This window comes from Pleuronectes platessa, chromosome 5 (genome assembly GCF_947347685.1).
Source record: "Pleuronectes platessa chromosome 5, fPlePla1.1, whole genome shotgun sequence".
Lineage (NCBI taxonomy): Eukaryota > Metazoa > Chordata > Actinopteri > Pleuronectiformes > Pleuronectidae > Pleuronectes > Pleuronectes platessa.
This window is the reverse complement of record NC_070630.1, coordinates 19,633,659-19,660,284: the sequence shown is the minus strand read 5'-3', so window position 1 is coordinate 19,660,284 and position 26,626 is coordinate 19,633,659. Positions and strand designations below refer to the sequence as shown.

At 40.2% G+C, this 26,626-nt stretch overlaps 1 protein-coding gene across 1 annotated transcript in view; it reads left to right on the top strand.

Annotated features, from left to right (window-relative positions):
• The first annotated feature begins 477 nt into the window (after positions 1–477).
• Positions 478–26,626, top strand: part of bcas3 (BCAS3 microtubule associated cell migration factor) — a 296,065-nt gene continuing 269,916 nt past the window's right edge. Inside the window, exons 1-7 of the mRNA XM_053422123.1 lie at positions 478–571; positions 2,334–2,426; positions 2,622–2,676; positions 3,565–3,640; positions 4,446–4,552; positions 11,358–11,439; positions 17,355–17,427. Of these exons, the coding sequence (XP_053278098.1) occupies positions 2,356–2,426; positions 2,622–2,676; positions 3,565–3,640; positions 4,446–4,552; positions 11,358–11,439; positions 17,355–17,427 (464 nt within the window). The 5' untranslated portion in view covers positions 478–571; positions 2,334–2,355. The remainder of the gene's footprint in view (positions 572–2,333; positions 2,427–2,621; positions 2,677–3,564; positions 3,641–4,445; positions 4,553–11,357; positions 11,440–17,354; positions 17,428–26,626) is intronic.

Sequence of the window (26,626 nt, the reverse complement as noted above, 5' to 3'; positions counted from 1 at the left end):
GGGCTCAGTAATGACATCAATAAGGCCTGTGATCAGTGATACCTGCGTCTTCCTTTATTATTCCATGGCAAAAAGGCTGTTGTACCAAACGCTTTGGTGACGCTTAGTGACCTCACTCCATCACAGCCCCACTCAGCTTCAACCTGATGATCAGACTGTGGAAACACAGCAATACTTTCTATGGTGACTATAAAGAAACTGTGCTTCCTTTAGTATTTGAGACTTGATGCCAAGTTACAAAACTACAAATCAAGATGTCATGCACTGCACCACTGCTCCTCCATTAATCCACACTGTCTGCAGACAAAGCCTGAACCACGCATCTCTGGGAACATGGGACATCCAGGCTTTTATTTTTGTAAATTCCCCGTTTCTAATAGGCGACTGTCAATGGTCCCGCCCTCACTGTTGCTTGATTGGGTCAGCGAAAACCTTCCCGTGCTCCGATTGGCTCCCACCCCTACACAGTTCCGCAAATATTGCCTGTTTATGTTTTGACATCTTCTGGTGGAGAGCCACGAAGCAGCACACAAGTTCGAACCCGAGGAGACCGTCAGCGTCCACCGGCTCGGTTCGTAGCCCCAGACACAACAGCACCCCTCCGAAACAGAACACCCGGGTCCTGAACCTCGAGGTTGCACTGCAGGGGAGTTAGATCAGCTAATGCTAGCTAGCCAAGTTAGCTGCTGGGTCCTCATCCACCTATGTAACTTTAGCATTAGCCTATAGCATGTATTGTTGTGACAATTGTCTGTTTGTCCGCTTGTGGCTGGTGCCTCAAGCTAAGTGAATGAATGTTCCCGACCGAGGCTGAGACAGTCATTCTGCTCAGTGGGGTTTTGCAAGAGAAGCTCATAACGATGGGGATGCTGGTAACTGGATGCAGCCCCATCGTGTCCTGTGTTGTTGATGCTCAGCCTGATGGTTGCTCATACACACACACACACACACACCGATAACGGACCTATCCATCACTTAGACTCCACTGTAACAGCTGTCAGGCTATTTTCACCACGTGGCGTAAAGCATCAACACCCTCTGTCATTGGTCAGGAGCAGTGCTTACTTCTGGCAGGTCCGTTATGGTTGAATGTAAGACAGTGGGGGGGACGTACATGTGTGTGGAATAGTTTGTTGAAGATTTTTCTAGTTTGCCTCAACCGTCTCGATCACATCTATTTCACTACAGGAAAGTTATCATGGTTATATTAGTCCCTGCATTCTGATGGCACATGTCTGCATATCCTTGACTTCATGCATCCATCCAGTATCCACTCATCACAGTGGCAGCAGTCCCATCCTCCTGCTCGGGCATCCATCAGTGCTCACAGGGCAGAGATGCAGTAGAATTCCTCCAGCACGTTCAGGGTCTTCTACAGCGGCTCTCGGACACAGAGGCGTCAGGAGGAGACATTGCAGTCAGATGCTGGAACCTCCTGTCGTGTGCTGTCTTCTTCTGCTGATAAGAGGCCGTTGGGTGTTGTCTTCTTTTATCTGAGCGCTCCTAAGGGTGATCTCACACACACACTGTAGGAAGCTTGCTTCACTCACTCTCATTGAAACTTTTTTGTTTTGGGGACACTGACTAGCTGAACTGAACGTTTGTCTGTCAGGAACATTTACCTCACTGTAACAGTCCAGTGACACGTCTGCAAGACTCCAGCTGTTGCACCAATAGAATTGTTGTCTGTTCCGAAAACAGTGTGTTAATTGTTCTGGTTGATGATTGGTTGTTGAGTAGATGCTTAGATGTGCACTGGCTGTTTGTTTAACAGTGACAGTAGGATCTGGACTGGACATCATGATGCACACTATCAACACAGCTCAGACCAATGCAATATAAATACCACTAGAATATATCCTCCTTTTTAGAAGGTTCCAGTTTTCAGTCGACTGATAGCTGTTTTACCCTCATGGCCATTTTAAAAGCTGTAGATTGTGTTGATTAAGATGACTATTGACTATGAATATTGGATAATCAAATTGATATGAAGAAAATTATGAAGAGCTGATTCAACTCTGTGCTAATTAGTGAAGATGATGTTATTGATAACGTGATATTTCAGCATTCTGTTCCACCAGGATTCTCTTCGTATACTGGTAACATTTTGTAGAAACTTCACAACTTGTCATACTGCTTAATTTTGAAGGATGTTCTAAATTGTAAAGGTGTTTTATTTATTTACCTGGTTTCCGGAAGTACAATGCAGGACCCCATAGACACCTGGTACATGTTTATGTGGAAAAGGATGCAAGTTAGTTTGATTGCAACGTGATTTTATATTTAGTGTCTGTGCTGCTATCATGTTAAAATATCATGTTGTATATTTTCAGGATAAAACCAACAGGAGAGAAGATGGCGTCCGACTCCCCGCGCAGACCGAGCCGCTGTGCTGGAGGGGTTCTGGTGCGAGCACAAGCTGCCACGTAAGAACAGCATTTGTTATTTACATTTAAAAGTGTTCCCCTCATGCAGGTCATTAACACTGCAGCATGACTCTAAATATGTGGTGAGATTTCTGCCAATAGTTGTGGAGATATGGAGAGTTTAATGCACTGTTTGGCTGAGTTATGTGGATAACTGCCCAATCATAAGTGATGACGAGCTTTTTCTTGTCACAGGGAGCAGTCTTACATGGAAAGCGTGGTGACCTTCCTGCAGGATGTCGTCCCCCAGGTATTTGATTCTTCCAGGAGTTCACCCACAACATCTGCAAGTCGTATCACATCACCCTGCAACATGACTGATTTGAATTAGTCCATTATGTCTTGATCATGGGATGAGAGAGACGAATCGAGACAGCTCCAGAAAGAGTTAGACTGGCCGTAGCATTCCATAGTTATTTTACTGATATCTGACAGTGCAAAAACACAAAATCCTTTTCTATCACTGTAAAACTGCACAGTATATGTCAACATACAGGACACTAGACAAACTGCAGTATATGGTATGGTATTGGGCTACAGCTGTACTGTTGAGGTAAAGCAGCTCTGAACTGTGATGCATACAAATATATCTTAACAAAATGCTTTGGACCTGAGAAGAGCAGATTAGTTGTAGTTTACGCAGGGGCAAAGGATTAGCTTTGCAACTCTTATTTGGCATCTCACTGTGTTTTAAAGAAAGCAAACAGCTGTTTACTGTAAAGGGTTAAGTTCGGGTCAAGTAAGTTTTACATCTTAACAAATGAAATTCTATAAGATACTAAAGACTGGAGGATACAATGAAGCACATAAGTTTCATGAAAGTTTGGAATTCAGTCTAAAAACTTAAACATGATAGAGTATATTCAAAAGTAAAAAGGAACTACATTAAAGATGTCAGGTGTCAAACATACAAAAACAAAGGTGTGTAAAATGTAGAAAATGATAATATGTGGTATAATACACACTTTGGCTGTCAGCATGTTGTCTGCCAGTTGCCTCTCTTTACCTTTATTCTTCTACAAATATCCTTATCCTTAATATATTAACTTAAAGATTTGGGATTTTTGTTAAATTTCGCATGAATGTTGAACATTGTTGTTATTTATGTTTGCCTGCGCTCTTTTCTGGGTTTCTACAGGCATATACTGGTTCTCCACTCACTGATGATAAAGAGAAGATAATATGGGTTCGCTTTGAGAAAGCTGACTTCAACGGTAAGTCTTTCCCTTCAGTGTCAGACAGCTTGAGTTATGGTTTCGGAGCATTGAACAGATGTCAATGCTTCACACTTATTACGTTTTTCAGTTGCGATCTTCAGTGAAAAACAATTATTGATTTCTACCTATAAATCTATATCTATACTATATGGGTAAATAACTAGTTAGATTGTTAAATCAAAGTTGGGCTTAAATAAATGAGAGAACTCCACCTCCAATGTTTAAGCTGCTATGTTATCTTCTCAGTCTGGATTCTGGTGTTTGGTCGCTGATTAAAAATCGACTTGACTCTCAGGAACTTATCATTTTTATGTTTTTGTGGAATAACTTTATGATGCTTTTAAATATGGTTGTGATCAAGCTAGGTGATGATCAATTTGACTGCAATTTTGATACTAAATGCACTACACCAAAAGTTATTGGAATAATACTGGATTTGTTTTTACCTCCAACCCGGGGGTTATGTTTTCACCCCAGTTCATGTGTTTGTTGATTGATTAAGGGGACAGTTGGGTCTTGGCGGACGCATTCACTCTACTGAGTGTAGTTATTAAAAGTGGAATTACATTTGGATCCGGAATCACAAAAGCTCATGAACCTAAATGCTGAAGACTAAAGAATGAATGTGAAGATGATTGGTTGAAGTAAAAAAAGACGCTGCAGTAAATATGTGTTAGTGTGACTTTGTTCTGGGGTTTATCTCAGTGAAAACATTACAATGCACCTGATGTAATTCACGTGTTGCCTTTTTCAGCACATCCTCTCAATAAACAGTGTTATGTCTTCCTCTCTGTTTTCCCAGACACTGCTCGCAACCCAGAGTTCATGGAGATGCACAGTGGAACTACTGACCCTCCCCTCTGCCTCATGATTGGCTACACGGATGGGATGCAGGTCTGGGGCGTATCTGTAAGTCGCTAGCTAATGGGCCTGTCAAAATTGTAGCTTCATCTCACACCATGCTCCTTTTTTCATCATAGGGACAGTACAGATGTACACCAAAACCAAGTTACTTGTGTAATATTTTGTCATAGTTGTCGTAGACATCTCCTAAAAGGCTGATGCAAAAATCCACCTTAAAAATAACTATTGTTTTTAATATATTGACCCAAAAGTATTCAGGTAAAGTCTGTAATTAAAGGGATGGTTTACTGTTTAACTGAAATATACAACACACAGTTTTTTCTTATTTCGTGAAAACAAAACACTCTAATTAGACATAGATCGATTTGTTTATGCGGTAGACACCGTGAACTGAAATGTAACCAAGCTTTAAGGCTCATCATGTCACTTGACATGTTTCAAATTGATTGTTATGGTGTTATGCAAATATTGATTCCATGCAGCGTTCAAAAGCTAAGCACCCTCTGACACTGGAACGTGTCAGGACATGTCTGATGCCGTAAAGCATCAGTGTACCTGAAGATTAACAATGAGTAAACAACAAAAAACACAGTCAATGTATCTGTGTATTGTGCAGCTTCACTGTTTCTATTGTCAGTTTGCTGCAGAGACATTATCACTCTGCTGAGCGACAACAAATCAGCAACAATCACACATCAACTGCTCCAGCATAGTCACAATTAGTAGAAAATGAAATTTGGTTATTACTTCCAAAACCATACCCTGTAGGTTCGAAGCATTCACTATCTTATTGATTTAATCATTAACATGTTTTTAGAGAGTCACTCTCTGTGGCTGAGATCTCTTGTTATGACCTCATCATTGTTGCTGGATTGTTCGCCTGTTCAGTTTGACCTATATTTGATTGTCAATCACTGAAGGTGACATCATGTAACTCCTTATGAGGCACATAGTAGTGCTGCATCATATTTTACCCACATCCAATATTGTTTTAATTCCTGGTTACAGTTGCGTCATTAATTCGCTGACAAATAAAATGCAATTAAACTACAGCATTGTTCGAGCTATAACAAGTATCATATCTGTGGTTCCTAACCAGTACGCAGTATTATTGGTATACACATAGCAGAAGATTTTTAAATATGAATTAAGTCCAATAACCTGTTTGTGACGATTATTAAACAATATACCAAAAACATAAATATATATATTATATTACACTTGATTACAATGATAATATTCAATGGTAATTTGGAATAATTGTTTTATATTGAAGTTCCTTGAACTAACCCTGATATTTTTAATCATAATCATCTAGTAATGGGTGTCTCGATTGCATGTGGTTTAGTTATCTCCAGTTTTAACGTAACTCATTTGGTCGTCCACTAGATGGCAGCATTGACCATGTTTTTGACAGTATCACTTCAGCCTCCAACCGCTGCTGTAACACAGGTTCCTCAGATCCTTCTCCACAGCTCTCTGAACCAAGGTGGTGGAGACAATAAGAAGGTGGACAAATAAACATACAGAGCACGATGTTGTCGGTGAGGTGTGACTGACAGATTAAATTCGTGCAGCCACTCAAAAAGTTAATTTTAGATTCGAGCAGAATGGAAAAGTATACAGTTGGATACAAGTTCACTTAGAGTGCTGTTCTTTTAAATGGATTTGAGTAAAATAGCAACTGCACAGTTGTTAGCTTAGCTTCATGTTGAATCTTTCTTCCTCTCCCTCCTAAACTGATCCAGTCTTATACAACAGTCCTGAAATAAATTCTCCTTCACTACAATGACAGTATTTGGTTAATAGCCATGAGTCATTAGGGTTATACTAGAATAGTTTTATAATAGCAGTATAAATAAATAAATAATGATCTACATAGAATCAGAGGAAACGAGACGGGTCATAGACCAAATCAAAGTCCAGTGTAACACCCCCGATTACATCACTGGAAACCACCACACAGTTTATATTTGTATCACAGTTAATTTATTTAGTTTAAGGGCTATCGAATTTGATTTTAGGCTGACAATGTGTCTGCTGCTTGTAAACAAACTGAATTAATCCGTAATACTATGCAGCACATACTGTGTTATTCCAGTTTCAGCCCTTTCCTGATGTGATGTGAAATATGGCCACAAGATGGAGACCTTTCGATCATCTGGGAAAGTAAAATCAGGGGGATTTGGGTTTACGTGATCTGTTATTTACAGATCAGATCTGCACCACCGAGAGAGAGTCCTATATTGAATAAACTTATTTACCTCTAGTTACTGTATAACATATGTGTTGCAACATATATGGGTTACCTCTTTTTAACAAGTTGCATGTTGAAATCCATTTTTCTGTTAAAACATATTCTCATTATGGCCGTGACCTCAGAACTTGGACCAAGTAGCCTGGGCAATATGTCTCATTTAGGAAATTCACTTCTATAAATTCACTCTTGGAAAATCATTAGAAGACTTCATGTGCTCTGTGACTTAACAAATTACCCACAACCCCGCGAAGCCTTGGCTCACTTGAGTATCACCTTTCATGTAGGGGGCTGTCCCCGAAACACGCAAACTTCACATACATCCTGTGAGATCTAAACACGCTAAAGTCCTTAATCAGCCTCTTTGTAAACATCCACGGCCCGCGGGACACAATCTGACTTTACCCATGAACGCACACATCGGCCGCTGTGATGTGGCAACTCCTCTGCCGCTGGAAGATTTTCTGTTGCAGTTATTATAGTGGAGCAGAGGATTACAGCTGTCCCACACCCAGTAAAATATACTGGGAGCGTGGTGAGGCTGCTCTGCTCGACACCACTTCTGATTCACACAGCTCGCCCTGGCCTCTTATCACATGCCTCCCTCCCCGTTGTGTTCTCTCAGTTTTGAACGTTTACGGGACGTTTCTGGGCTGTGTTTTATTTTTCGCAGGGTTTTAAGTAAGCACTGAAGGTGCCTCGGTTTCTGGCTCTTGAGTGGCTGTGAAGTGTTTGTGACAGTTGCTAAGCCGACACCCTCTGTAATGGCCCAGCAGAGTCTGAGCATACACGTGTACACACGCTTTCACACACTTGTGAGATGGGGACTCCTGACTGGTCATTTGGATGCTGACAGAGGTGTTTAGGCGATGAAGATCACTGTCGCCTCACACTGGAGAGGTGTCGCCCACCACAGCCTGATAAGAGGCAGACTGTCGTGGACTAATTGTCTGTCGGCCTACGTGTTGAGATGAAATGACCTGCTGGGAAGACAGGTGTCTGCAGCAAGTGTCTGTGTTAATGCATGTCCTGATTACAAACATGTTTTAGGTCTCTAGTTCTGAGAGAGAATTTAAATATGTGGCATAAAAACAGAATACATTTTCTGTAATGAGCAGTGCACATCTTTCGTGGCTGTAATATGTTAGAGTAAAAAAGTATTAGTGATTTTTTTCCAATTCAAAGCACACAAAAAAACCTTCTACAAATAATTCCAATGGATGGGACCTTCAGCCGTGAAAAGTGGAGCTCTGTACTGTGTCCTCAATTCTAAGGAGCTGACACAAAAACCCAACATTTAGTAATAGTCATATCATAAACAAAACTCCGAGGCTGCACAGGACATATTTAAGTGTGACCTCGTGTTTTTTTTGTGTAGGATAAATTCTTTTCTGATTCCTTTGGTTGGTTAAAAGGATTAAAGTGTTTGATATCTGCGGTAAACTTCAAGCAGGGGCCTGAATATGATTTTAATCTGAGGAACAAACTACTGAAACATTATAATTGAAATTTCAAACAAACCTTGTGAAGGAAACAGCTGAAAACATAATCACATGTATTGCAAAAAAATGTTAATGACCAAAATGAACACTAACACAAAACACTTTTGTTCTCCAAGCGCTGCAATTTAAACTGTTTTCACTTTGACTCATTTTAAAAGCTATGCAGCCAGTTAACTATTCAATAAGCAGTGTAGACGAGATGCACTTCACACTGCTTATTCTCCTTCAGGGTGTCCTCTGTATCTGTATCTACATCACCAGCATATTCATTGTGGATGCCTCACCTAAAAAAACTGTGACTACCGGTTTGCTCTGCCTCAGTCCTGGCTCATGCACTCTGAGTTTTAACATTGCATGTTATGAAATCCTACGAACAGGCACCTTTTTAGTGTATGATCCCTAAAGCACCTGCTCCCTCCAAACCTCCAATATGTCCAGCACTGTGTGACTGAGCGTACTCACTTGTGAATATGGCCCAAATATCACTTCACAGCTTATGACATTACATTTGAGAGATTAAAACAGACGAGCAGACACTGTGATTTCACAAAAGCATCCGAGCCACAAATGAAATGAATATAATGAATAACAGTATTCAGGGGGAAAACAACTTTGAAAAAGCAATTTGGCATATTGCGTACACACGGCCTCTAATGTAATGGTGGCAGTGTTGTGGATGGCAGTGGATGTCACACAGAGCCATGTAAGACGAGGATGAGCAGCGCGGTAATGCACAATAACCCGACGCATTAACCTCCGGCCCTCCCATCGTCTCATTTTAATCCAGCAAATTCCATTATTCCGCTCGCAGGTCCATTTGCCTGTATAGGAATCTTCCCCTGCTGCCAACCTCATTTTATTCCTGCTATCAGCGCTCGTCTAACCTGCTGGAGTCTCCAGTTTTAATCTACCACTGCTGGGTCTTAAGCACTTTGAATAAAAACGCAGCTCCAAATCCGCCACTTTGAAAAGGCAACTAATTGCACAAAAGAGCGATCATCCCCTCAGATGGGCTTAAGGACTTAAAACAAACAGATTAAATCACTAGTAAAGTGATAATGCAGGTTTCAGTGTAATTTAACGCATAAAAGAATAGCAAAAGTGGGGCATTCTGCGCTTAGAACAACGTGCCATTACACATGCTGAAAGCCGTGCAGGCCATTGACCTAATATACCAGCATCACATAGGAACACAGCTGAGACACGCACACACACAGACACACACACACACACACACACACACACACACACACACACACACACACACACACACACACACACACACACAGGCATCCATTAAGTGCTTTACACTGCGGTTGTACGTCTGCTGTAATAGACCAGAAATGCAGCAAACTTAAAAATCCTCTCTAATAGGACATCCTCTAATGTTTATCCGTAAATGTAATTTCAAACCGGTACAAATGTGCTGGAATGCACTTGTTTGATCGTTGACGCTGGTTGATGAACAGAAGTTTTAGCAGTAAAACAACAAAAAACACGTGGTATATGGATGGATGGATGGATGGATGGAGGCGGAGTGCTGTATTTTTCTCTTATTCATTTGGCTACAGGTTTAGAGTGGCTGACTTGTTAGATTTCCTCTAACCTAACCCTTACTAATTTACTATTTGCTCACCTTAACCCAAACCTTATGACACGTCTTCTCCTTTCATCATTCACATTAGGAAGACTTTCTGTTTGTCTCCATAATGACGACAAGTCCCCATAATTTGACTCTTGAAACAGTTATAGATTGTCCCAACATGAGTAATAGTCACTATACCACACACCACACACACACACACACACACACACACACGCACACGCACGTTGTGGTAGGTCACTTTTTGGACCTTTTGGAGACTTGCATTCATTTCCTGGAGACTTACCGTAACCATGTCTGAAATTTGTCCCTCAAGGAGGCTTACGACGGAAACACACACTTTGCAAAATCTCATCAAAAACTTGTGGAGCTTCCAGTTCAGGGATTTTTTCTTTATTATTTTGTGATTACGCAATTAAAACTCAAGACAGTCTTTTGAGTTTCAGAAGTGTTGAGTGTTTCTTGTGCGTATAGTCAGACCGGGACAGAGACATCATAGGGCTCCTTCCCACTTGGCATTAACCCGTTTCCCCAACCCTTCCTTGTTGGCTCTATCACAGTAAGTGTAGGAAGCTCGTTTCCAGCGCGATGCCGCCGGGTCTTTTCTTCTGTCCTCAGTAGATTTTACTTGGTGGTTTGGCTGAAACTTAAACCGCCAGACCGCCCTTGTTCCTCATCCTCCGCCTCGGCCTACCCTTGTCTCCGTCTGTATGACGAGTCGATTCCACACAGTTGGAATAGATTATATTTCTTACAGTGTGAACAAATGATTATTTGTCCTTGTGCTTTGTTGTTTTGCAGAGACCTCCCTAGACATATATCCTTCATGGTTATTTCACACATTATTCTCCACATTATGGAGACTACAATGAACACTTGTCCCAAGGTAGTTGTTTATTAATACCAGATAAATGTGGTGTTTGCAGACTCGCAGCAACCAACAGGAAAAGGTGCCCTTAAAGTTAACCTTTGGATTTCTTTGATGGCGAGTAGCACTATGGACCAGTTTAGTTATGAGCAGGTCCCCTGCTCCGTTTTCCTTATGTTTATGCTCAAGCATGAATGTGCACATGATGTGACACAATACCCTCTACTACCAAGGGTTTCAAAGTGTTTCACTGACCTGGAAGCAGTTATGCACCAACACAGGCAGGGAAGAGGACTGCTAACTTGTAAACATGTGAAAAAGTACAGCATTTAAAATATTCAAAAACTCGGCTCTGCAAAACGGCAATGCTTTCTGCACTTTCTAGTGACATCAAGGACACACGCAATTCATTGAGAATAAATATAACTTTTTGTTTGATATAAACCTCATGGGAAGCAACAGGTAGACACGACAACCCTTCTGGTTGGTGTAATGGCTGAATATGTGTGTTAACTTAAACTTGACTGTAATGTTGGTCTGAATTGATGAGTGCAAAAAACATCTTCCCCCTGATGGACCTGATTTATGTACTGAAACCTTATTGAAATATTTTCTTTCAGTTGGCAGGGGAAGCCCAGGAGCTGTTCTCGGTGCGTCATGGTCCTGTGCGAGCTGCTCGCATTCTGCCAGCACCTCATATCAGTGAGTACCTTACCTGTACTTTAACCTTACCCAATAAACAATCCACACTACAATGTTTTTGTCTGAAACGCACTATCCAGAGTTTTAAAGCTTAAATAGAGCAGTTTAGAAAGGCTGCTGGCCCTGTTTTAGCTTGAAAGAGGTTGCAGTTTAGTCGGGACAGGCATAATTTGAGATTTTTGGAAACGATGATGTAGACACTTAAAAATATCTTGTTGCAAGTCCTCAACCTGCAGAGGCCCAGGTTCGATTCCGACCCTCAGCCATTTATGCATGTTCTCCCCCATTCTCTCTCTTTCCCCCCCAATTTCACAGTTTAAAAATCCCCAAAATATAAAAAACATAATAAAAACAGCTTGTTTGTTGAGTAGTTTTGGTCACGATGTAACCTTTGCTTAATCGTCAGGCTCCTACAACATGATCCTCTTCTGGAAGACACAACTGGTATTAGCCCGGTTCCCATCGTAGAATGCTAAATGGATAATCCAAGTGTTGTTGAGCGTTTTATCTTTGCTAACAGCTTTTGTGCAGTTCAATTTTTGTATTTTACAATGTTACAACAGCTTACATGAGTAGGAAACGACCCATCATTCAGTAAACCAGTGTCCACTGGCAGGCACCTTCCTGTGTACACTGGAGGTTACATGACCAGTGTACATAAGTGGTTATGTAATATGCATTTGCAGGCATCTTAGTATGGACAGGGATCAAAACTGATATAGAGCTGAAACACTCATGTGGGCAGAGATCGTTTTAAGTTGAAAATGCGGTTTTCAAATTAAAAGGTAGTAGTGTGGATGTAGCCTAAATATGGATTCTGCCAACTTTGCTTTGATCAGTAAATCTGCATGTTTATTTTGAAACTAGCAGTTCTGTTGAACTCCCTATGGAGACTTTACATGAACATTGGGGCTGCAAATTCTCTTTCTTTTTCAGTCCGAATATGTAGTTTAGCTATTTTTCATTTGTTGTTTGTTGTATTGGTATTGAAGTGGGATCATACTGAATGAGTGATGTTGCATTCATTCAGTTTTAGTTCATAATGGCACCGCATTTGAGTTGAAACACTTCAGATTTAAGGGGACTGGTCCGTGTTGGATCAGAAGATCAATACCATTCTCTTGTGGAGTAAATAGGAAGCTACCAGAAACAGCTGTTTTTCTTGGTGAGCAGCTAGCCTGGTTATGTAAAAAAAGAGAAACATCACCTCTAAAGTGCTCTAATTAATGTGCTTTATCTTGTTTGTTTACTTTGCACAAAAACCAAAGTATAAAGTTGTGGTTTTAGAGAGTTTTTATGTGCAGTACTATTTCTCGGCTGGGAGCAGTCACTTCCTGTTGTTATTTTGAGGTTACCAGACTATCATTGGAGACTCCATTTATGATAACAACACGAGAGTGGTTCATTAGGGCGTAAGAATGAACAATGAACAAAAAAAACCAGCTGTGCTTTTAAGGGCTACATCACACTGGTCCAGATTCCATTGTATGCAACTACATAGATCCAAAGCAGCAAAACTAGATTGATCAATTGGTTTTCAGTTTTTTTCCCTTGAAATGCCACCAACTAATGCCCCCTAAGCTTTATTATTTAACACCAGGTTTATCTTCCAAATCCCCGATGGTTGTAAGGACTTTTAAAAATGAGAGTTTCTCTGTATATTTGTAATCTCTCTGTCCTAGAGGAAAAAAAAACAACACTTTGGTTAACTTGATTTCAGCATTCAAGGTCGACACTTAAAATAAAATTTTGTATGGCTCATCCTAATGCAGTTTGGGGTTGTGGGCATTTTAAGTGGTGCTGTATCATTAAAATTAAAGAGTGCTCCATGCTGCCTCATCCTAATGTTCAAGTCAGTCTGCGATTATTGTTGGCCTGCTCCGAGTTAGCGGTGGCAGGCCTCTGAAGTCAGTGCGTCTCTGCTGCCAACGCTCTGCTGGAAACCTCTCACTGTTCAGTGCTCTCTAACTCCTCCAGTCTAAATTACTGTTCAAGATTCTTGAATATTTTCTTCAGGTATACGTGCATGTTGTAGATGGTATTCTGCATTTTTAATAGATTTAATGACCAAAGCCAATTTGTTAATAGTAACAAATGTATTTTCCCACATTTGAGTTTCTTTCTCATATTGTATCTTTTGCTGCCTAATGCCATTCCCGAATCCCCACACATTAACAATGAATGTGTGTTTTAGATGTCTTTGTAGCTGTAGGGAGACTCGTAGAACAGAAGCAATACCAATTATCCTGTCAATAAGCTATGATCATATGCTGACAGATGGTGTGTTGCAGTAAAAGTAAGCGACAGAAGTCATTATGGGAAAGAATGAAAGCCAGCCAATGTATGCAGCCAGAATGACAAGACAGGTTGGAGAAATGTGAATATCTAACGATTAGATTACAACAGATCATCATAAATCAATGCAAGGAATGGATTCAGCATGACACATTGAGTATTTAAAAATAGATGCCTTCAATAGTTGAGCAGCCATTATTGTCAATTCCTTTTAACCCCCCACCCTGGTATCGTTTGCATCATGGTGTCATTGATTTGTAAAATGCATCATTTTGAAGGATTTAATAAGTAGGAATCCACTAATTTTCATTTGGAAATTGATGTTAATTTGTATTTCATAAGAAACTTGTATTTAGATAATGTCATATCTGCTGTGAATAACTTGCATTATTATATTATTGAACTTAACTTGGTGGCAATGACAGTCTAAGAAGCATGAAAGCTAGAAACGTTGAATTATTTTACAAATGCAGCCATGAAACTTGTATAAAAGCATAGTCAATAATTTAACGTGCTGTCCAAAATTTTAATTATTTTTTCCTAGAGCTGGGTCCTGTCCTTATTATGCCATCTAGTCTACTGGGTGGTGACATTTAAAAAAACTGCCAGAAAACCTCCCGATGTCTTATTCTACTCTTGATAGATTTTGCTTTGACTTTCACATTCGTCTTGTTGCACATGTTGTGTAAGGAGACATTCAAAATGTTGTTTGTTCAAAAATAATTCCTTCGTGTAGTGAACATATACATACTTGAGAGAATATTGAATGGCGTTATCTATTTGTACTTGTTCTTAAGTTTCATATAAGTTGCTTCATAATCTCATCCAAATGTCCTGTAAACACCCTTCACATCTTAATGGAAGAATGCATAATAAATCGTGCACACATCGAGTACACAATTTTGTACTTTTCAGGGTGTACCCTTCCCCTTGCCCAACGTCGGCCAGCACTGGCTCCATCCAGAAATCTTCGCAAACCCAGTAGAAATACAAAACTGAAACTAATATATTCAGACCCTAGTTTTAATTATGTTTGAGATTATCTGTTACTAACTGAACTTATCGGACATAGTTTAGAAAGGCGCAAACCTGTGTGCCTTGGCTCTCATGAGGCACAATGCATGTCAGGAAAAAAACAAGTTGTGAAGTCAAAAAGCAGAGAGCACGCCAAATTGGATGACCTAGCAAGGACATTTGTCTGAGAGGTGATCTAGAAGCCAACTCTCACTTTAATAAAAGGCCAATGACAGCCAGCTTAAATTTTGCCAAATGACATTGAATGGACTCTGAGAAGACAAATAAAAGAGTCTCAGAGGAGAAAAAAGTGTAATCCTTTGGGCACAACTCCAACTGTCTGGTGACTGCTCATCACCTGACTAATGCCATCTTACAGTGAAGGACGGGGAGACTCAGAAAACCTGCTCCAGAGAACATGCAACTTGACACTGCAATGGTTCACCTTTCAGCACAGCAATGACCTGACACATACAGCCAGGACTATGCTGGAATTGCCTCAAGTCTGACTTAACCCCATAGAGCTACCATGGTGAGACTTGATGATGGTAGTTAAGATGTTTACCAGCCAGTTTTACAGAGTTTCAAATGATGTGTCAGGAAGATTCCGATAAACTGCCTCCATAAAAAAATCTTTTCACTTTGCCATTATGGGATATTGAGTTTAGATTCATCTGCAATTTCTCCTTACAATTAAATCAACAACACTGAATAGTCAAACCACTGCATATATTCAAATTACTGTTCCCACTACTAATTAATCAACTTTATGTTTAGAATTTTATATTTAAATGTGGAAACAGTAACTGAACACACTGGTCAGTTTCAGACACTGGGAAGATGAGCGCTGTATAAATACCAGGGTTCACATTCTGAAAGCCAGTGGTTTAGCTGTTCCACTGATTCGGTCCTTTCCTGACACAAAGTTTCAATTTAATCTTTGAAGGTGTCAATCAGTGCTGTGAAAACTGCCATATAGCCTCACTGGTTTGTGAGAGGAACTTTTTGTTCCTCGTCCATGTTCCGGTCTTTTGGCAGATTTCAACAACACACAATGGCAGCATTTAAAGAGGGCTGGATGTGGATGAAAGCAAACCACAGTAATAAGAAGCAGCAGATCGCCTCGACACATGAGGAGAGCAATTCTCTCAGCAGAAAATAAATATGAATTGTCCTACTGAGGGGAAGGACACTGATTGCAATCTGCCAGGGCGCAAACAGTGTTGCACTGTGGTGAGCCATTAAAAGGCCAATTGTTTGGGATGCAAAGCCATGGGTGGGCGGACTTGGAAATGCCCGAAAATAGGTGTCGAATGTAATAAGGCAAAGTTCTCCTAGAATAGAGTAGGAAGTGCTACTTCTACAAAGGGAGTTAATGCGATTTATCCACATCCTCTCTGGAGTTTGCAACCTATGATCTTCCGTTGTGTTGCAAAATGTGGCAACATTGGTCCCTTGATAAATGACAAATGAAAAATTGAGGAAACATGAATATATTTAGCAATGTGTAATGTAATTTCTTGGGTTCTTTGTCAGTGGAGTTTAGTTTATGTCTTTATAGTTGAGTTACACTTGGGCTGCTCAGTTTTCATGGAGTTATTACAATAAGCACCCTTGTCTATATTGCTTCTCATTATTTAAACATGCACCCATCATCACTGTTACATTCAAACATGCTAAAGACCACATACAGACTGGACTCCTTAGGTCTTTGTCCAGCAATGTTGGAGAAGTAATCAAATCAAAGTTTCTCCATTCATGCAGAGGTTTCCCAGTAGGTTTTTAGTAAATGCACCAATTCACTAAGTCTCCGAGAGACATATTTATGTTACAGCTCAATATCTTGAGAGGCAAGGATGACTGATGATAGAAACATGAAAGAAGGAAAGACCTTCTTGGGAGTGTTAAAGGCTGCTAGGCAAGGCACTTTTGCTTTTACGCCATACCACAGGAACCCGGGCTGATTACTGTCAAGCCTCAAATTACAGTCCTTTAAAGGGTAACATCTTCTTCAATCGCAGCACCCCCATCCCCTCGAACCCCCGATGCTCCGCCTGTCTTCAAGAATGACACAATTAGGGAAAGTACGCGATAAGTCCCATACAACATGTTTTTTCTATACTTTTTCAATGAGTTTTTAGCTCTGCTGTAATTCCACACTTAAAACCCAAACACCAACTAATAGATGGACACTCCTCTTCAAACATTCTGAAGATGTCTCCAGGTTATTTTAGTTCAGATTTTTTGTAATCATATTTTCCCCCAGTGCTTCCTCTCAAAAGCTTAAACAGCAGAGAATCAGAAAAAGGTAGAACACCAAAGTCTAAATAGCATAGGGACTCAGCGTTAGGGTCCAGTAGCTTGCAATACAAGGACTATTTTTAGGAGGGGGGGGGGGGGGTCTGCTTTCATCAAAAAGTGTGATGACCATAATTGAATTACATCACAACAGTACTAATGTAATCAGCACGTTTCCTGTCATGGTAATAGGCTGCCTGTTGAAAGAGGGTGGCCTCGCATGTTCATTTAAAGAATGTCTCTCTTTGTTATGTTCATATTTATTCTGTTTCTCATCTGCCTCCTTTGTGAATGCTCTTCCTCCTCAGGTCCTCTGAAGATGGACAGTTTTGCTGAGAAGAGGCCATTGCTGGGGGTTTGCAAGAGCACAGGCTCCTCTGGGTGAGTTCTCCCATCATAATGAAGCTTAAACCTCTTCCTCATAGTTCTCTGCGATCAGGTATAAGACACATCTCAACCAAACATGACAGCAGTCACTGATGAGAGCATTCATTTGCTACAAATATTCACTTGGACTCAAGGATCACTTGATGAGTTTTGGTGTTTAAAGGTCAAAGGTCAATGTCAAGGTCAAGGTGACCTCACAGAGCACATTCTTTGCCTTGTGATGGTGATATCTCCTGAACGCCATAAAAGAATCCTTTCACATTTGGCACAACCATTCACTTGGACTCAAGGAATAGCTCACATGATTTTGGTAGCCAAAGGTCAAAGGTGAAGGTCTTGCAAGTGATATCGGCTTGAGGGAATGTCTTCAAATTCAGTACAAACATTGACTTAGACAAATATGAACTGAAAAGTCACATGACCTTGCATTGCTCTGAACTCAATATATCAGGAATGCCCAAAGGTCAAGGTCACAGTGACCTCTTGTTGCTGTTACTGACATATGAGGACTGCCCGTAGGGAATTTCATTAAATCTGGCACTATCACTTGGACTCACTGGTTAACTAGGTAAGGTCAAGGTCACGGTGGCCTCGAAATGTTTTCGGCCTCTTGAATGTGATATCTCAAGGGAGAGGGAACTTTCCATCAGTTGTAACTGGGACTAAGATTTAGAGATGAAGCAAGCTAGCAGCCAGATTCTCCAGTCGGGACAGTTGCCAAAACCAAACCCCCCAGCTCTACTCCACCTTCAGTTGGCTGTGAATACTGTGTTGTTTAACAACTATACTTTGATTTGTCTGATAAATTCTGGCCATAGATGTTGCCACATTAAGGTGCTATTTATTAACATAACCCCATGATAATAATATTGTGGTACAGTATAGCTGACAGGAAACAGCTTCTTTTTATTGCATTCAGTTTATTGAAGGACTCTGCTGTGGTCAACAGAAATAGAATTGTTGAAAGCATAGCGCCGCACACACAGACTATACACAACAGTCACACACATCATCACACACACATCTCATAGTAACAACTAAAGCGTTACTTCTTTCTGTATATTTGCAATATTAACTTTGTTCAAACAAGCAAATTGGCATTATATGTGATGCAGGTGGATTAGTTACATGTTAAGGACTCAAATCAAAAGGTGTAAGATTTGGACCAACAAGAAAACTTTAACTTGTAAACTAGAAAAAACTGACTTTATCATCTTTCTGTTTCTAATTGTTGAATTTGGAAATCGTATTTGTTCAGCTGCTGTAGGTCTTAACGCTTAACCTGGTCTTACCTGCATTTGTCTATTTTACTTTAATTAACACTAGTTAAGTCGAGTCAATTTTATTTACATCGCACAGAATATTTGAATCTAACTCGGGGTAATTTACACAAGTTATAAAAATCATAAATAGCTGGGTTATACTGTACTCTTTACAATATTATACTGCAATACAGAGTGCACTAAGCCTGAGTGACCACAGTCATAGCAGCGCCTGGTATTTTGATGTGAGCCCTTGTAAATACATGCAAAGTGATGATTGCTGCCAAGCGACCTACTTTTATCCAAACCGCAAACAAGCTGGAAGATATGGATAACACACACCAGAAGAAATAACAAAACTTAGTTGTATGCAAAGCATCGCAGGATTCTCACAGCATAGGTCAAACAGCACCAACACAAACACACAAAAAACTTTCAGCATGGAAGTTGATCACAAGTGCAATCAATAAAGAAGGGGATGGCGAAAGAGGTCAGGAAGAAGTGGAAAGAATCTTTATCAGACTTCCCTTTTAAAAACAGACAGAATGACTTTCTACACCAAAAACTTCTATTTAGAGCAGTATCATCATTGATATGTGGTTGAGAAGTTTTTTGCTGCTTTCACTTCGCACTGCATTGATACTTCAGAGGAGTCAGCTCCAAAACTTAGAAAGGGATTCATGGGATCTTGTGGGTTGCAATGCGAGTGGTACCTGAACCCCCCCATAGGCAGACAGAGGGGGGAATAAACAGATGTGGAGATTTTCTGGGATGTCATGTCTTTGTTTAGTGAAAGAAAGTGAATTAAAAAAAATGACAGACCCCAAGGCCTTTTGCACTCGCCTCCTCTGGCCCAGTCCATGCTTCCCCCCCCCCGTTCCCCCTCCCCCATTGAGACGCCGGTCTTCCAGAGCAACACAAAATTTAACTCAATATATCCTCTCAGGGAAATGAAATAAGGAAGTCTGACTTCAGCTGGGCCTCGACGGAGACCACCTTCTTGATGTTTTCCAGGGCCCGCCGCCCCTGTCTCCCTAACGCCGTTACGGTTGCTTCTGCTTTTCCTATGTCCTCACTGACTCCGAGACAAGCAGGGTTTTGACGGTTTGGCGAATCACCCAGGCGTCGCCCGACACTAATGCTGAAAACATGCACTGTGTTGAAAAGCAGAAACCCTGACCTCTGGCTGAATGGCACAGCCCGGTTCTTCCCCCCCGACAGAAGTGCTTGGTAAATAACACTCTGGTCAAAGATGAGAAGGAAAAAGGCTTCCGGGTGCAGCGCTGTACTTTCCATTGGGCCTGTTCATAAACTTACTAAGGTCCTCACACAATTTTTAGCATATAATCATTTTGAAATAACAGCTTTTGTTAACCACCAAAAAGGATGCCGTCTTGACACTTAAATGGAAAACAGATTGGAGCCTTGGCCGCTACAGCAGTGCTGGTTTAGAAGTTGGGTCAGTCAGCTCTAGGCTTAGATTACAAGATTTGCAAATTAAAGGAAAACCAGAGAAGGGAAAAAGCATGTGTGCCGAAGCCCTGTACTTGTGGATTTCCAGCCAGGCACACTCAACATAATTTTATCAATGGAAAGGATTATGCGTTAAGTCCAAACAATGTATAGATCCAGTGATTTTCTTGACAGTAAAGCTCCACATGCGTCCCCTTCACTCTCTACACTAGTGCCAGTGGGCTTTGGGAATTAGTTAAGAATGCTGGTGCCATTGCAGACCTTGGTATGTCTGCTCACATTTCTGGAAGGGATTTGTGTTTCCTTCCCCTGCTTGTGTTGTTATTATTCTCCTCCAGTTTAATTACGTCCATCGGTGTTCAAATTCTGTGAGATTTGAGGCTGCTCTCTTGGTGAAACTAAATTTCACGGTCAAGACGGACACAACTTAACAGTTTGTCTGAGTTTGAGTGCAAACACTTCATGGGCAAAAGTTCAGTGATGAATAAGTGTGCTTTGTTCTCTGGAGTTTGGGAACTGTCGGTGACATTTCCAACCCCCCCCATTCCCTCTACCCCCACAACAGCTCCAGATGCTGAGAGGATGTGGTCCTTTCTTCTTTTAACCAATATATTCCTCTTTCACTGGGTGGATTACTATTTTGAGGCTTTGACTAATACACATGGATATTCGTATATCATGGATCATGGTCACTGTTGAGGCCATGTATACATTTTTTTTTTTTTTTGGTTTAGTTTTTTCCCCCTCCTCTATTTTCTGGTTTATTCCATACATGTCCACTATCAGTCTCATACTGTTTTTGCAGAAATCCTAATTTCCAAAAGGCAGCCACAACTCGTGTTATTTAACTCCATTCTCTAACCATGCATGTAATCCTCAAGTGATTCTCTCTTTCACTGACTTAAAGTATGGATTTATGAAATTATTCCAACATCATGAAGTATGAAGTCAGTGTTGTAATATCTGCAGCGCTTGTTGTGGACTATTGGTCAGAGATCACATTTTGAAGCAATTTGACGTCTCGCCTGCAGGGAATATGTCACTTGAAAAACACTTGTATCCTGCCTCAACCAGACGAGCAAGGCTCCTTTTGTTTTATATACTTTTTTTTTTTCCTTTACTCGGCTGCCTATGTAGTACCTTACTGTTCTGGACGCTTTACACTAGGGGTGGTTATATTCTGAATCTGGGACAGAAACCATTATACAGACCTTCTTATAACATGAAACAGAATGATGGGAGTGGGATACCCCCGCCGCGCTGTGTTTCCAACGCAGGTGCAGCCTGCTCTCATTACTGTACTAATGTAACAGAACACATTTTTTATTTCATTAACACTAAAACATATGCAAATCAAAGGATCAAGTTATTTAAAGTTGTATTCTATTTTAAATTGGCACAAACTGCATGTTTTATGAACATTTGAGGTTACACCTTTTTAAATGTTTTGCAATTACATGTAATTCAATTATGATTGAGTTAAAGCCCCATATTATCCCTGAGATTGCAGACCAACCGGGTATATAAACTGTAGATCAAATTTCCTAAACTATCATGACCTTTCAGTTATCAGCTTTAGTTACCTATTAAAAATAACATTGAATTCTGTTGCATTTAATTAAAAAGGATTTTTAAAAACTGCTCAGTTTTTATAACAGCTTAATGTCTTCCCAGTGGGGCGGCAGAAACTCAACTTACTTGAGCTTATCTTTCTTTCTATGATTAGTATGAAAATCATTTTTGCTGGTACAGTATTTTTTTCCACTGGGGATCCACATTAAATGAGCAATTCAATATGATTCGTAATTTATCCATTTTTATTTTGCCTAGGTTCATTATGATGAAGCGTGCTTTCCTAGAAGGCTTTCTAAGCTGACCTAAATATTGACAACCATGGACACATTGACTTTTGTTTTCCATTGTATTATTTAGAGAGATGCTCCAAAAAATGTCTAATAACAAAGTCCATATAGTAATATTCTCATACTTAAAATGTAATGTGATATGTAATGTAGTTTAAATACATATAATGTAAATAAAAATGATAAAAACAGTCATTTTGGGGCAGTGAAATAAACCACAGTCCTCCTAGAAAACACGATACAAAAGCCTGTTTGGTCAAATTCAATGGAAGTCCTGTGATTAATTCATAATATATGTTCTTTTTTGTCCCCCAGTGACTATTTCTTTAACTCTACCAAATGCATTTCTTTCCTAAACCTAGTTCTCTTAAAAAATGATTTTTATTTGGAAAAAGAGCTTAAATGTGGCCATTTACAACATTTAAACCTACATTGAAATAATGCAGGTTGTTAATTACACGGTTGCGAGCGGTAAATTCCACTTAGCCCACGCAGACACACACATTTGATAGCAAAAGCCCATTGTGGCACTAAGCCCTTGTGTGTCAGTGCATTTTCATAACAGGTTTTTCTCTGCAGACCGGATGTATCTGTCTTCTAAAGTGTATGAAATGGAAATCATCAAGCATTTGTATAAAACGACCCACCAGATTAAGGGGATTTAGAGAAGTGATGCTTTTGATCCAACATGAGGTTATGGTGTTCTTCACTGTCACATTATGACCACCCATGGACACACGCACACACGTACTCCTGCTGTCCAAGCCTCTGCTTAGGGCAGATGCTCCCATCAGTGAGTCATGCAGCTATCATGACTCCATTCATTTAAGTTGTTCTTCTACTGCCATCAGGGTTTGTTGTGAAAAGGTATTGAGTTGTTTTGAACATCATGCCCTCATTGTTCAGACAGGGACTTCATAATCCACAGACTTACCAAATTTCTTCGTACATTTTTGAGCAGGAATGTCATGTTCTCCACTGCAAAACAAATAGCAGAAATTCTACCTGGACCCTTTTTGTAATGCTGGAAATGAGAGTGGCTGTAATCTGGTCTCCCACTTCCCCTTTTTCATTGCCCCACACACACACACAGATGTGTATACACACTTGTTCAGCGCACAGGCAGGGCTACGCGGCTCAGGCTTGATTCCAAATCGTTTATTTTGACTTGCATGTCTGTTTTATGTCCGTCGAAAATGTGTTCTGCCTTGCCTGTTTTCTCCCTTCAAATAGGAAGCCAGATTAAACTCAGTAGTACTGGAAGTGGTGCACATAAACACATCCGACAGGCTGAAGGATTAGTAATGACTTTTCAAACCTTAACCACATCCCCATTCCTTTAACCTGCCGTCTGTAATTAATATTTGATGTGAGTAGAGTTTAGACTTTCCCTTTCCCTTTACATTTAACCACGTTTAAAGCTGCTCTAACTTACTTTTCTTGGATTTCAGAGGAAAGATATTAAAGCAGTGCTTTGGTTAATTAACACTAATAACCCTTTTTTAGTGTCATTATTGTTTATTTTTCCAGAGTGGCTCACATTTCAACTTGTAGTTTCCTAATCTGTACGGAGCTGTTGAGGCAGACATTGATTTGAGGGTGAGCTTAATAAAAGACAGAGATTTTGTAGCCACTTTAGAGTTTGCCCTTTATAAACAGCTATGTCCGTCTGTCTGTATTCCACCTCTTTGGACCAAACCGAAATAAGTCAACGACTGATGGACTGATTTCTATGACCTGGGTGCATGTTCCCCAGAATCCTGCTGTCATTATATGGTGCAGACGTTCTTGTCCCACTCAAATTATCTGATGATCTCCTCAATTTGAATTTTTCCATTACTTTGTTTGATGACCAAATATTTACAAAACTAATGGCATTCCTTCAGCTGTAGTGTGTGTGTGTGTGTGTGTGGGTGTGGGTGTGGGTGTGTGGGTGTGTAGAGCTAACCTGCAAATGTTATCATGCTGCCATGGTAAATTAAGATGGCAAGCAGGGTCAACATTATCTGCCAAGCATCATACTGTGAGTTAGTTTGGCTGTGAAACTGTAGTTTTGACCCTTGGGCGATTTTAAAAAAAAAAAAAAAAAAAAAAAAAGCACAACTGAAAATGCAGCTGTTTTGGGTTTGACATAAACAACCATTTTGGTATAATGCACTTAAAAACACTTAAGATAATGTTATCTACATTTCAACTCCTCAGGAATATTTCAATGTTTCATTTCATATTTTAATTTGTTAAGACAATTTTTCTCTTTCTTAAAATCAAAAGAGCAGTGTAGACAAGTCCCATGGAACATGTTTGACTGTGCTTTGCCCTTCAGTCAGAGGGTTAGGGTCGTGAGTGAACACATGTTTTATCCACTACCCTTCTCTCACTGACTGAGACTTTATAAATCATGGCTGCTGGAAGACTTTGCCATGGATTAGCTGAAACAGCAAACATGATGAGGATTTAACTAAGGGTGGGGCATAACTTTATCCATTTTTACACATCTACTCTGGACAGATGCCTTTTTCACACTTGGAGCACACAACTGGTGACTGTCTGTGTGAAACATGTTCACACCTACTGGAAATATTCATTTTGTCTGAAGGTGAGAGGTGGTGATTGGAAAGTAATAAATCTTAGGGTTGTAGTGCATGTGTGAAGTTATTTTTAGCTTCAACTTTTAGCATTATTCCTCAGAGTAAATCTGATACACAATTTATATAGTCTGTGATCTCACTTAGGGTCTGCCTTGTTCCCTTCCTATTCTCTGAGCTAGAACAGGATCATGAGTAACAAAACAGACTATTCAACTCATTAGATTTTATTTGTATAACACCAAATAAGAACACACATTATTTCAGGCCACTGGACATAATCAAGACCCTAAATATTAACATCAATAAACTGTTCCCACAACAAGCAAAACCTTTGGTGACTTAAGAGATAAAAAACAGCCTCTTAGCTGGAACGAAACTTTATCAGAACCGGACTAAATGTGGGGAGTGAGGAGAGGTGGCTGAAAAAGATGGGGGAGAGAGGGGGGAAGTGAGGGGCAGGGAGATGAGAGAGAGAGACCAGGAACAGTTGTGTAACAATCATATTTAAACTCTCAGACTGCTTGTTATAAGGAAAATAAGAGTTATTAAGAAAGAGGTGTAAAGTTATAACATAAATAAGTGGTGTTAAGTTTCAGTTGTTTACAAATTGCACTGATGCTAAATTTTTAGTGGAGGATTTGACGAGAGGTTATTGAGTGTGTCTTGAACCTCCAGCACAAAGGGAGGTTTTTGTAAAGACTGGAAAGTGAGATTTTTCATGCCAGATTCATCAGGACCTGATAAAATAATCATTAAGTCATTTGTTGCATTGAACACACATGGTGTATCCTGGCGTGAAGCTGTCTCCTTGCTCATCTGCACATGCATATGAAACGCAAAGTTAACTTGTCATGTCTCTAGACTCAGCTTTGACTTTTCAAAGCAAAAGAAAGAACTCCTCCCTGACCAGATGTGTCCTCTGTCAAGTGCTTTCATTTAGTTTAGACAGAAAACTGGCATACAAAGCTAAAATGGCTAAAATTGGATCTAATGCAAGCTATAGTTTGGGTAATGAATATTAATACCCACTTTACTGCTGTCAAGGGAAGAGGGGATACGCTGAAGTCATGGTCGGCAAATACAGTGGCAGTGTCTCCCACAGAATTTGATTCAATGACTTTACATTGGGGTGTACCATATACCGTGACACTAGATTGTTCCTGCTGAGGATGGTTAAAACGTATACCTCCACCCATCCATGCTTTTTACCACTTATCAGTTAGTACTCAGATGAGTACTCAGATAAAACTCAGGGAAGACATACTGTGAACAAGCAAACCGCTCTATGAAAAAGCCCTAGCCGAACTGGGATTCAAGCTGTCGTGCTAACCACTGTACCACTGTGCCAAGTCATCATGAGAAGTGGATACAAATTGGATCATCGTGAAGCTTTGGTGAAACTCTGTTTGAATCTGAAAATGTACAAAGGCACCATTAGTTATTGTATTGGTATTTGTCAATGTGTCACAGCCACTCATCCATGTGGAGAAGAACACGTAAAACTAAGTTTCTGAGTTTCACTAAGCAAACACAAAGAATAAGTTGCCTCATACTGGTTGTTTGCACACGGACTTCAGTGGCCCCCCCACTCACCAAATCTGACCACCAGATCTTAAAATTTAATTTACAACATAATAAAGCTTTCAAAAGTGTAAATGTCTGAATGTTTATTGAAGCCACTGAACATTGAATGTTTTTCATTGTAACACCATTTGTTATTGGGCAGTTCTCATTTTAATAAAATCCGTCTTCCTGCTTTTGTAGCGACTGAAATCAAAGTTAATGGTTTTCTTTGCTGTTTTACTGCACTTTTTAGCGATTTATAAAATGTTTTAATACAGAAACACTAAGAGCGAGTAGGTCTTTGCATGCTCTCACATCCCCACACTGAAAAAAATACACAATGTTTCCAGAACGCAGGCCATTTGACTCTGTGCACAGTTTTTAACAGTGAAGTAAATGTATTTCAGGCGGCCCCACAGACCTGGAGCTGTGGTTGAACTTTTTA